Raw genomic sequence first — 13,565 nt, 5'->3', positions numbered from 1 at the left:
CAACCTCCTACTTTTTATAAAATTTAACGTCAAAGTGGGAAGACTGAGGGGTAGCCTGTGAATGAAACCATGCGCGAAAGCCCCCCCGAATTCGAACTGATGACCACCTGCTTGTCAAAGCGAGCATCGTAACCTTGAGACTACGCAGCTTTCCTTTAGCAGTACAGTATACAAATAAGCGAAAATATTGTTTGTAACGCATTTTGTTCAAGGAAGGTAATTTTTGAATCGTAATCTTGAAAATGCATACATACAACCGCTTTAATTACACATGATCATTGTTCGTTTATTTTGACGAAACATTGAAATGGAAAATAAAATCTTTAAATTGCTATTGGTTCGAATTTCACCATATTTTCATATTTTTCTAAAAATTATTTTGTGAGTTTACAAATTTTTTCTTCCCCGTACAGCTTGGTCCCGACCCGCTTTGATTTTTAAAGAGAAGCGGTAACACTTACTTTTACAATAAAAAACTTTAGGAGAGATTGGGAAGACTGGGGCTCCTTTTTTGATTTTCATTGTATTTGTAATAAAACACATTCAAAAGAAGTTTCTGTTGTAGATTTGGGAAGACTATTTTAGAGTTTAATTACCAAAAAAGCCTTTCAATTATTTTGCTTTAAAAACATGCGAAAATTAAAAAAAAAATGCAGACTAAAAGAAACGTGATTCCTCATTTGGGTGCACTTGATCCCCCAAAAACTAATCTACTATGGGACAGATAAGTAGAGATAAGGCAGTACATAATTCATATACAACTTATTGTCGAATTTCAACAATGAAATTAATTTTATTAAGTGAATTGCCCGGGGATAAAACTGAACTTTAGCGTGGTGCATGGGCTTATGGACAATTCAGTAAGTGAACAGCGGTCACATCCACTTCTGAAAGTGTGTTTAAAAATATATGCATAAATTTTCTAAAATTCTTCTGGCACCATTCGTTTTGAATGCGGTAGTGTACATTTTATTATATTTGATGGTATTTGTTGTCTTCAGCACAAAGGGATCATGTCTCCACGAATTTAAGGGAACCAGAAGAACAAGTTCAACAAACTTTTTTTGAGCAGTTTTCTATAAAAAAATCGGCTTAAACATCACCAATTCTTGTAGTTTACATAACTATCAATCTTATATTTAATTTATTTTTAATTTCACAGTTAAAAAGTGATGATAGATGGATCTTAAATTTGAACCTAAAATTCGCATAAATTTGTACCTAAATTCACATCTATCCATCTGTAAACAATCTAAATTGTACTGTTAATTTACTAAATAGGATGTGATGTCTTATGAAAAATGTTACCTATTGTGGTTTGACACCAAATATTTACTCAGTTAGTAGTTTGGGGATGCGTGATTTTTTATTTCTATACCAGTGGCATGATTAGAATGTGGCAAGAATGTTGCTCTACCTCCAGGAAGTAAAGTCGGTCAAACAAGTAACTTATACAATAAAATTTCATCCTTCTCAATAAAATATTCATAAAAACGTGTCGTTAAAATAATACGGTCTAATAACCGCGGGAGGGCATTTAAAAATCTCCATTCAATTACATTCAGAATGCATTCGTTCGTTCGTTCGTATGTTAATAAAACGTACAATAAAAGAAGGCTCTCTCTGTCAAATTGTACTTCAGAAGCCTTCCGTAAAGGAATAAATCTTTCATTTATTACACCACACGAACACACGACGACAGTCTATTTGCATCCTGGCATTTGTCTTTCAAGTCGTTTTGGCCTCCGCCAGTCGTCGAGCACTCTTTGTAACTTTCCATCCATACAGTGCGCGGCCTTTGAATAGCTGGCCGCCTTGTCAAAGATTGCCTATCTAGTTCTACATGCTAACACATTGTATGGCGGTCACGAACGTTTCAAATGGGACCGGTCTCCCTGCCCCCAACCGCCTAGAGCTTAGAAATAAATAATATGTATTTCCGGTATTACAATCCTTCAGAAGCCTTTATATTCCACTGTCATTTTGGGTGATAAAACCCTAGCGTCACCCCCCGCTAACCAGCTAACCATTAGCATAACGCAGTGAAATTTTCAGTCTATTCGGATTCCCACATTCGTACCCACACATAGGGAGCTGCCACACAAATGCTCCGCCGGTAAATGCCGCCCATTTTCCTTGATATTGCGGGGTTTTCCGAGTGCAGGTTGATGGTTGATGGGCATAACAAAAACCGCACTCACGCATGCTGCTGGTATAAGACGGGTGAGCAATTTTCCTTCTTTTTTTAATTGAAAAGGTACTGCATTTCGTGCGCTCACTCAGGCACAGCTCTGTAAAGCCACTCTTTGGTACTCCTCCGGTGTAGACGTCATACCGTTTGACATCAAAAACTCCGTTCCCGTTGTCGGGGCGCAATAAAAAAAAACGAGAGTTCTTCGCAACTGATATGACTTTATTTTCCATGCGGTCGCTCTGCCAATGAAGCCGTCAGGGGGCATTCCGTTATGAGAGGCAGGATATTCATTGCAGCTGATGATAGGCACGTGACTAGACAAACACACCCAGCGACAGGCAGATAAACGTTAACTATACACATCGAAATAGACTGCTAATCGACCGTTAGAGTGGGTTAGATAAGGGCTGCTCCTAAACGAATGATACACATTTTAGTATGGCGTTGGGTTTATCTGGAAACGAGATTTGTGTACCAAAATTTGGTGCAAGTTTACCAGCTGTCAAACGGTATTGAATTTCGTGGGAGGCAATTCAGATTATTCTTTAGTTTAAATTAACGTGTCGCAGGGCAGCAAATTTTTGTCTTTTCGTGTTATTTCATCCTATTTTTAATACGAAAAAAAACTGATCTTGAAAATTGTTTAAGATTTTAAATTTAAAAATTTCCACTTATACATTGAATATATAATTTAATTTTGAACTGACCAATATGATTAAAAGGCTACAAAAACACTTTACGAATATCAATGACACTACGTTCCTTCCACATCCCGAGATCACCTTCCTCCGTTTTTAGCGATATAGAATGAAATTATATTTTTGGCGGTTTTTGTCGATACAACTGGATCAGAACCTTTAGCTCTGTGCGAATTATAACACGTGTGCCAAAAAAGTTAAAACTCAGTTCACTCTGATTTCCTCACGATTCAATTGGTCCGTACCAGGCGAGAGGGGGCGTGTAGAGGACTAAAAGCAATGATAACTTGTAGTCAGGATAGTAGTGTTTGCGTTGACTGATGAGCATTCCACTTGAAAAATATATGTGCGCTCTATTGCTCTAAATTTATGGTTTTGATGGTGTATAGAAATTAAAATTTGTATAGAAATTAAAATTTTATGATTATCATTTTTTATTCGAAGCGGAAGTTACCTAAATTACTGATTTAATTTTTTTACCTCAACGTTTTTAGTTTCGAATGAATATTTCAACGTAATATTTTGAGTAACCTGAGAACAACCAAATTCAAAACAGTGTATTAACAATATTTTCAATGAAATTGTACTGAAAACTTAACTATCAATCAAATTGTTAAACAATTATGGCTTTTCGCCATTATTTTTAATAATTATACAAAGACGATTTTGTTTTATAAGTAGAGAAGCTCGTAGCCTCTAGGTTACAGAGTCCGCTTCGACAAGGGAATAGTCATAAGTTCGAATCTTAGTAGAATCAGAGCGTTCGATGTCAGAGGGTCTTTTATGCATGGATTTATTCCTGGGCTCCTACTTTGATCCTTTCCTCATGCTGAATAAAAAAAATGAGAATATACCTCAGGAAACTATAATTGCCAGGAGTAATAACGCAGCTCAGTGTAGAAGAGCATTGGAGAGTCTATAAGTATGTAGCAGAGGGAAGAGTTAAAAAATAAATGTCCGTTCCTTACCACGGTGACATAATAACCTTCTTCCTTTCCGTAACAGTCGTCAGAGATGCAGAGGTAAACTCGATCTCTCGCAAAAACGATTGTAACACTTACTTAAGAACGTTGCCGACGCCGTTATCAATATATATACAAAGCGAAAGAGACTGGATTGTTGTACATTGAAGATGGTAAATCAATTCCAAATCAGTCATGTTAGAGTTGTTCTTTGTGCAACTTCACCAGCTCAGATCCATCACGGAGGAGCAACTAGGTTTAAGCTCAAGCTAATACAATTTTGTTTTCTAGGTGCAATCGTTATTGCAAATATTGCAACAAACTGAACTTTTTTTTGTAGGAAATATGTTGAATATGTAATATTTTCATTTCGATAAATAAAATTAGAAAATAAAGCTTACTTACTCACTTAACAATAAGTATCGAAGAATAACTAAAAATTTAAAATAAAAAAATACATTAAATTTAAAAAACTGAAATTCAATCAAGAAAAATAAACATGTATTGTGCCGTGTCACATAAATGTTGTGTGAACAAAAAAAAAAGAAAAATAAATGGAACAAAATCCATTTAGTTTTGGAAAATTCATTTTGTACGAAGCAAAGAAAAAGGCGTCCTCAACAATGTTTCTATTGCTATACTGCCGTGATATGACATTGTGACGTAGATCCAAGTGATCAGTTTTTCAGTACGGCCCAAAAACGAATGAATTTCTCGCCACTTTTGTTTGTATGGGTGCCTACGTCACTTTGTTTTTTTTTTTTGATTTTATACATCGTACGAATAAGTAATCACGAAAAGGAAGATACCAAAAGATAGGTCTTCGAAGAATGAACAACTTGGCATGAATAACTTATATTCAACAAATTGGCCTTTACGTCACTTTGTCATCTCACGGCAGTATAGGTATGCTTTGAAACTTGTTCTTCAAGAAAAAAATTGTCTTTTGATCGAAATATTCGTTATAATCTCAAGTAATCTCTTAATAATACAAGTATAATCTCTTGAGTTATATCACATCTGTTCAACTAAAGAACCAAAAACGAGACAAAATCTCTTCAATTTGAGTATCGACATCTAGCGGTGGAGAGAATGAATTTTACTCTCAAAATTTTAATACACTTATTTCATTCATACCTGCTCGTGGTGAAGAATTATTTCGGTCTCTCTTGTCCTCATACAAAACCAAAAGCAAAAAAACTGTGCGACCTCGCGCCGTTCTTTCGTCGAGGGAATTCTTTGTTCTCTCCGGTACTGGTACAGCGAGGGTGCCTTCTCATGATAATCGTACAGTACCACCCGCATACGTGCAAGGTTGCTGCCCGAGTTGAAAACTGAATATCTCGACTAACGGCAATCGTTTTTTTACATAGTACCTAATGTCGCAAGCAGTGCAGTGTATAGCGCGATATGCACTACTCGCAATGTTAGGTCTAATAAACGGTGCGAGAAAAATATTATTGCCGTTAGTCGAGAAATTCGGATTCCAACTCCAACGAAAATATTTCAGTAAATAAACTAACTGGTTAAAACGGTTTCAACAGTCGCGGGGTGTACGATCCAAGACAATTTGTTAGGCAATGTTTGAATGGTTGAGAGATTTTTAGTTTAATTTTTTCTAATCATGTTAATTGTGAATGGTTACTAAATTTCTGCTTAAAAATCTCTTGAATGCGGTTTTGTCTCAACTTGATTGTGATAGATTCATGATCACCTCTTTGTTTGGTCATTAAAACAAATAAAGAATAGATGTTTGTTGCATGTTCAAACTATTGGAGCGAACTGTTTCAACGATGCACTGTAAAATCAATGTAGGATGGAAAGGCGAAAAACAAATTGCGAAAGCGTGGGCTAGGATTTGCAGCAGAGTTTTGTTCGAAGTTGCATATCAGTTCTGTGGTTATATGCAATGCTCCTGATCAGGATGGTAATGGCTGCTTTTAAACAACAACACGAGACCAAAGTCAGTCTGCGTCGATCACACAGGTCTATAAGAGTTATCAGCATCAGCTGACTCTTCTGTGTGTGATGACATTCCTTTCAGTCTATAAATAACGCTTGCACAGCAGTGTGTGAATTAAGCGATGAGCAATAGAATTAGTCGGCAGTGGAATGTGATACGATATAGATTGTGGAACAGTACCACCGTCCCCCGTAGTTTAATTGGTCAAAACACCATGCCGGAGACAGAGAGATTGCGGGTTCAAGTCCCATTGGGATGCGGTATATTTTTCCAAATCTGTATCATATTTCCAGTTCGCCTATTTTTCGCTCTCTTCACATAACTTGGGTCCTAAAATAGACAAACATAACAGAAACGAGCTCGTGATTGGTTAGACGCTTTCCTATTGTTCATTATTTTCACTTGTTTACAATTGAAAAATATATACTAATTATTATACCAAAAGTTAGCGGAAACGTATCGATTAAAATATTAGCGTTTAAGATTTGTTTAATAAAAGTAACAATGCATACAGGAAAATCGGAGCATGACACGTACTATTCTACACTACGCGGGAAGCGAGCTGGTGATTAGTTGAATGCTGCGAAACTGAACCAAAAACTATTGATATTCAACTCAATTTTTCATCAATTTCATATTGAAGAGATATGCTTTTATCATATTACAAGTTCGAAGCAACCTTGAACTTTCGATCGAGACACTGGCATTTAAAATCCGTTCAGTTCGTTCCTTGATGATGTTTGGGGAGATAAAATAGGGAAAATGATAAAATCGGGATTTTTTTTATTAATATTTTGTTATAAAAGATGGTATACCAACGATTTAATACGTAAAATCAGCGATTTAAATTACTACAAGAAATCTAATCCTATGAAAAAGCAGTTCTATCTGTCTGTCTGTCCCTATGATCCTTATAGACGTGGAAACTACTGTACCAATCGGCGTGAAATTTTTTATGTAGGGGTTTTTGAAGCCGGAAAAGGTTATTAGAGTAGCTCGAGACCCCTCCCTCTTCTTAAAGGAAGAGGTCCCATACAAATACAACACAAACTTCTGCGTAACTTGAAAAATTAACCAAGCAAATGGCACCAAATTTGACATGGTGAGGTTTTTGGGGGTGAGAAGAATGTCAATGATAACTTGAAAACCTCTCCTTCCTCTGGAAGGGAGGGCTCTCATATAAGTGAAACATAAATTCCACTACTAGTTCGGTTAGGTTACTAGTGTTTGCATAATGCTATGAAGTTGTGCTGTTAGTGTCATTCATATCTCAAGCAGCTTAAAAAAATAATTTCTCGTGATTTTCAGCTATTTTCTAAGATTTTTAGTGCTTTTTGAAAGAACATTTCATATGGTTCGTAATATGTAAGAGATTTGCTGAAGACTCTATGCGTCTATCTCGATCAAATGAAGAAGGAAATATTCTATTTAACTTTTAGGTGAATTGTTCGAGTCTCACAGGGGGCTCCGACAAGGTGATGGTCTCTCCTGCTTATTGTTCAACGTCGCGCTGGAGGGTGTTATGAGACGAGCGGGGCTTGACATGCGGGGCACGATTTTCAACAGATCGGGTCAATTCATTTGCTTTGCGGATGACGTGGATATTGTCGGCAGAAAATTTGAGACGGTGGCAGACCAGTATACCCGACTGAAACGTGAAGCAGATAGGATCGGACTGAAGATTAATACGTCAAAAACTAAGTATATGCTTGCAGGTGGGTCCGAGCACGACAGGGCACGCCTAGGCAATACGGTAACAATCGACGGGGATGAGTTCGAGGTGGTCGACGAGTTTGTGTACCTCGGCTCTCTGGTAACTGAGAATAACGATACCAGCCGGGAGATAAGGAGACGTACTATCAGTGGAAGTCGTGCCTACTATGGGCTCCATAAAAAACTACGGTCGCATAATCTGAGTCTTCGCACCAAGTGTATCCTGTACAAAACGCTAATAAGACCGGTCGTTCTCTATGGGCATGAGACGTGGACAATGCTCGAGGAGGACTTGCGAGCACTCGGAGTTTTTGAACGTCGGGTGCTAAGAACCATCTTTGGCGGTGTGCAGGAGAACGGAGTGTGGAGGCGTAGGATGAACCACGAGCTTGCGCGCCTCTACGGTGAACCCAGTATTCAGAAAGTGGCTAAAGCTGGAAGGATACGCTGGGCAGGGCATGTAGCTAGAATGCCGGATAGCTACCCTGCAAAATTGGTGTTCGCTTCAAATCCGGTGGGAACGAGAAGGCGAGGGGCGCAACGAGCGAGATGGGTGGACCAGATGGAGCACGATCTGAAAAGTACCGGGTGCCCGCGGAACTGGAGGCAGGCAGCCATGGACCGAGTGAATTGGCGGAACCACGTTATGCAGGCCATGTTTTAGGACGTACGGCCATCTAAGTAAGTAAGTAAGTAAGTGTAAGTAATTGTTCACCCATTTTTCTATATCAAAAAATGCGTTGTTTAATAGCTCAAAAATACATGGATATACGTTATGGCCTGAATCACTATTCAATTAATCGAACGAAAACGCCAAAATAAAACACTGTGCAATGGTTGAGTCTTCAATGAAAACTATATCCAGAATGATGTTATTCTACCCAGTGCTGTGCGAAAGTACTAAATAATTGAATCTAAATAAAAAATCAGTTCATACTGCCATTTTTTTTCGATGAAATGTTATATGGTGATAAAATCTGGTGAAAAAAGTGATGAAATCGGGTATTGATATAATCGGGTGATTACTGTATATGCATTTCAAGAGCATACATTTTCGTTACACTTTTCAAAGCATACCGCCCTACTAAAGACGTAGTCCTACGTGAAAAAAAATTTTAGAGTAATTTTTTCGAAAACCTTAATTTTTCGGGATTTGCGAGAAACTAAGGTCTTTCTTTAAAACATGCCAAACATTGACATTACAGGTGTTCCGAGTTTTCTTTTTTTTCTATACATATAAAATGGAGTTCTGTCAGTCTGTCTGATCCATGTAGACTTGGAACTACTGAATCAATCGACATGAAAATTTGTATGTCAGACTTTTCGGGCCCGGGGAAGGTTCTTTTGATAGTTTAAGAACCCTCTCTCTTCTGGAAGGGAGGGTCCCCATACAAATGAAACATACATTTTTGCATAACTCGAGAACTATCCGAGCAAATTAGCCCGACCTCGGCACGTTGATGTATTACAAAGCAAGAAATATTTCTGTAGTAGTTTCACACTCCTCTATGCTCTGGAAAGGAGGGCTCCCATACAAACGAAACACAAACATCTATATAACTCGAGATTTAATCAAGCAAATAAACCAAATTTGGCGTGTGATAGTTCACGAGAGCAAGAAATATTTCTGTGGTTCATCTACATCCCTTCCTTTTCTAGAAAGCGAGGCTCCCATACAAATGAAACACAAACTTCTGCACAACTCATAAACTAATCAAATAAATGAAACCAAATTTGGCATGTGGAAGTTTTTGGGGGTGATAAATGTTTCTATGGTGGTTTGACGACCCTCCCTCCTCTGAAAAGGGGGACTTCCACACAAATGAAACACAAATTTTTGCATGACTCCAGAATTATCAAGCAAATGGAACCAAACTTGGTATGTGAACATTTTTTGGAGCAAAAAATATTTTCATAGCAAATGGAATTAAATTTGGCGTGTGACGGTTTTTGAGGTAAGAAATGTTTTTATGATGGTTTCTATAATGAAAAGGGGAGAAGGGGGGATGGAAAACAGCATAAATCGACCAAATACAACCCAATATGGGTACTTCTGTAATCGGGATGATGCACAGAAGCCAGAAATCGACCACAGACACAATTCCAATTGAATTCCAAAATGGCGAGTTTCGGTTTCTGGAAAACAGCTAAAAGCGACAAAACGCTACACAATATGGCTTTCCGTAGTTGTGACGATAAGGGGAGCTGCGTAGCCGCAAGGTTACAGAGTCCGCTTTGTTAAGCGGGTGGTCGTGGGTTCGAAATTTAGTAGAATTAGGCCATCCGATGATAAAAAAAAACTTAAGCAGGGGTTTATTCTCAGACTCTCCACCTCCACTTACTCTTCCTTTACACTAAAATCTGTGATATCTTTGCGTGACTCCCTCTTGACAAAAATAAGACCCTCTTATCAATAAAACTGGACATAAGGACGCGGTGTTGCTAGTGAAAGAAGGGCAGAATACAGCAGATACCCGGGCGTATCTCATAATAGATCAATGATTCTGGTCGCAGTCAGGAAAATAGCCGAAAGTGGCTAATACCACCCAAAATGGGTGTTTCCAAAATGGTTATGATGCACAGAAGCCAAAAATTATTGGTCCTGTACATAAAAAATCTGCTCAAATTCGAATGTGAAAGCTTTCTTCTGATCTGCATGTTCATCATTCCAGCAAAATCATCCGAGCAACGAACTTGATTTGTTCTCTACAAGAATCCATTGCAATTTTCCAATTGTTCTCTACAAGAATCCCATTTAAAAAAAAAACAAGCTTTGAAATGGTACAAATATCGTTCTTAAGATCGACACGAACAAAAAAGCTTCACTTAAACTCAAATAATCAAAACCAAGCTTCACACTTGCCTCACGTACCTTTTTCCTTTAAACGCCAGCAGATACTTCTTGTTGGCCGGGAAGTTATTGCTCGCCACCAGCCCGGTATTGCCACCGCGCAACGGGAACTGCTTATGAAACAGCGGTATGCTGACGTCAAAGTTCGGCCGCATCGATTGCACACTCATGCTGGCCTTGGCCAGTATCGCCTGGCCCGGGTCGAACCCTAGCGCAACCTCGACGTAGTCTGGCCACGTGCCGGAGTACAGGTTGAAAATGATATGATTGCGGCCATTATTCCAGTAGGGCAACCGCTGCAACCGAGACGGAACATTCCGCACGTAGTCTTCACTTAATGAGTCACGGTCCAGGGTGTCGATTCCGAGCAAGAAAAGGCACGCCTTTTCCGGGTCCGGTGTGAAATATCGGCTCTCCTGAATGGCGGAGATAATTTTCTGATAGTTCGGACTGACTGGCGGGGGTGCTCCCAGCGAGTTTAGCGGTTCCGGTGGATACACATAGACTAGAAAGTTCTGATCGGAACAGCGTGAGAAATCGAAACACGTTTCCATTCTACAAGTTCGCGCGGGAGATTGCGGCAAATCGCCAATGTATTTCGACTCGCGGGCCGGATACGCGTACAGATCATCGTCCAGGGCTGGGCGTCCGGTGCGTATGCGTTTCGCATTCGGGTGCTCCAAGGCATCCGAGAACTGATAGTGCATTTGCTGATATGCCGGGAGCTTGGAGGGATTTTTCCGCACACTTATGGCGAACAGTTTCTGCAACCATTTGAGCCGGTAACCGCCGAAGTAGCAATACGCCAGGAATGCACAGCAGATTATCACTAGGATGTAGCGCTTTTTCGCCTGCATTGTGGAATGGAGACCGAGGCGAGCGGAGTTAACTTTCCTCAGAGATACTTTAATAACTCGTGGATGTGGCTAGCTACTGCCGAAACTTTTTTCGTTTCACACTGAATTATGCATCATCGGTTTCTACACCGTTCGGCAAATGCCGAAAATGGTTCACTACCAGAGGTTGCACAGAAATTAACCGTAGTACGTTTCGACCGGAACATAGACATAGATTAATAGATACTACACGGCACATATTTTATTTTTTCGAACCACAGCTCTTAACACTTAATTAATGGGACTGGATTCAACATCTGTTTGCTTTTAGATTTTAAACATGTTGAATTATTACATTTCACTTTGAATTAAATCCTTTGGAAGCTTGTATTGAGAACGCTATGCCCGATGCCCCCGCAGAATTTCGCATTATTCATGCAACAAATTCTCTTCATTCGTAAATAATTCTACGCCTTCCAACGCTCCGGTTTTCGGTATTTTGTTTAGTATATGCTACTATTGATTTTTAATTCCACACAATCTGCCTCCTGCTGCGGCTCTCTGGAAAGCAGACCTCATTTCTAGTTTTGTTTACACACATACCCGGAGCGCTCTCGTGGCCGCGGTCTCGCCGCAGGTTATGATTCCAGCATTGAATTGGTTAAAACAACATTCAGTCGATTTCCGTTCTGCGCCAGAGCTGCTGGCAACAGAAATACAAATAAAAGACACAACAAACGAGAAGACACACATAAAAACACGTCTACACTGCACTTCACTCTGCGAGACACAACAAATCGCTTGACTTCACATTTTGACGTTTGTTTTGTTTACTTTCTTCACATTTGCGACTGTCATGCAGTGGGTGGCCTGCTAGAAAAATTCCACTAAAACGTGAAACTCCACCTTTATTCCCAAATTTCCAACAATTTACCACTCTTGATTCACTGCGAGCTGCTCTGTGAACTTCGCTGCCGCCTGATGTGTCACTTTAGGAAGCAGTCTTAACACGTCACATTCGATTATTCGCTTCACGCACTTCGTTCCGCCCGCAGAGCAATTGGCTTCATAGTCGCAGGCAACACGCACCTATTTTTATATCCCAACACTACAAATCGGATGTTCCCGGACTTTTACCCGTGACAATCAGACACAGACAAAAAACAAGGCCCACCTAGCAGCAGTCCGTTCAGGTAAAAACAACAGTGCAGAATTAACCCGCAGACAAGTTTCCTGCCCGAGTGCGACGAGAAAGACGAACCGATTGAGACTACAGACTGAATTCATATATTTCACACTCGCAGTCTCCTTGTAGAACGATTCCGTCGCCGTGCGCACACACACCGTCAATGCCAATTGTCAAAATCTGCGTGCTATCGGTCCTGTCCTGCGTGACCAAACAGCTCTAAACCCAAGTATGATGACAGTTCTACAAGGTATGCTACATTTTTGTCTATCCACGCACACAAACAAATCTCGTTATGAAAAATTTCGCGTTTTGTATGGAACTCGGAACATTTTTGGAAATTTCTCGTTTTATGTTGTTTTATATTTGATTTTTTTGGTTGGAGAGTGAATCTTCAGTTGAAACACACTAGAAATTGATATTAATTTAGATTTAGTGTGAAAAATTGCGACATGTCGAAATAAAATATATAAAAATGCTATATTTCTAGTAGTTGGAGCATAATCTTAGTCATTGTCATAGCTCATGACTTTTGTTACTGTATGAAACATAAGCGACTTCATTTAGAAGCGCTATTAGAGTACAAGAAAATAACGAAAAGTGCAAAAAGGTTACCGGCAAATTGATGAGAAACAGCATATTTTACCTAAACCGCAGCATGTTTATGTATTCCCCACAAATAAAACATGTTTCAATATCATTACTATAACTTTTCAGGAAAGTATGTTTTATAAGTTTAGTTTAAAATGCAAAATCATTTCAAATTTCATACAAAATTGGAAAAAGTTCATAACGATCACTAATACTAATGCATCGACGTGAATAGCATACCTTGTAGAACTGTCATCATACTTGGGCTCTAAACACTGCACGCTGGCTGCGAGAGACGAATTCCTCCAACCCAATGTGTCATCTTCCTACGCACACCAACCTGCTTTTGAGAACATTAAATTTTCTCTCTCCCTCTCTCCATCTAACAAGACACGGCGGCGATGAAAAATCTCAACTGTTCGATGTTTTTCATCAAGCAGCATGCGCGATTTGGTTTGTTTTGGTGCTATTTCCTATGAGCCGCAAGAGCGGGGCAAGCGAGATAGCGCGTAGTTTGACACATTTGACAGCAGTCTGGCGATCGCTGCTACCAACTGCTGCGATGTTAATG

General features: G+C 39.4%; 1 protein-coding gene across 1 annotated transcript in view; it reads right to left on the bottom strand.

Moving 5' to 3' along the window:
* Window positions 1-12,511, bottom strand: part of LOC129724882 (exostosin-1) — a 383,585-nt gene extending 371,074 nt beyond the window's left edge. The window contains exon 1 of the mRNA XM_055680159.1: window positions 10,403-12,511. Within this exon, the coding sequence (XP_055536134.1) occupies window positions 10,403-11,238 (836 nt within the window). The 5' untranslated portion in view covers window positions 11,239-12,511. The remainder of the gene's footprint in view (window positions 1-10,402) is intronic.
* Between the last annotated feature and the right edge of the window lie 1,054 nt (window positions 12,512-13,565).

This window comes from Wyeomyia smithii, chromosome 2 (assembly GCF_029784165.1).
Source record: "Wyeomyia smithii strain HCP4-BCI-WySm-NY-G18 chromosome 2, ASM2978416v1, whole genome shotgun sequence".
Lineage (NCBI taxonomy): Eukaryota > Metazoa > Arthropoda > Insecta > Diptera > Culicidae > Wyeomyia > Wyeomyia smithii.
This window is presented reverse-complemented; position numbering and strand designations above follow the sequence as displayed.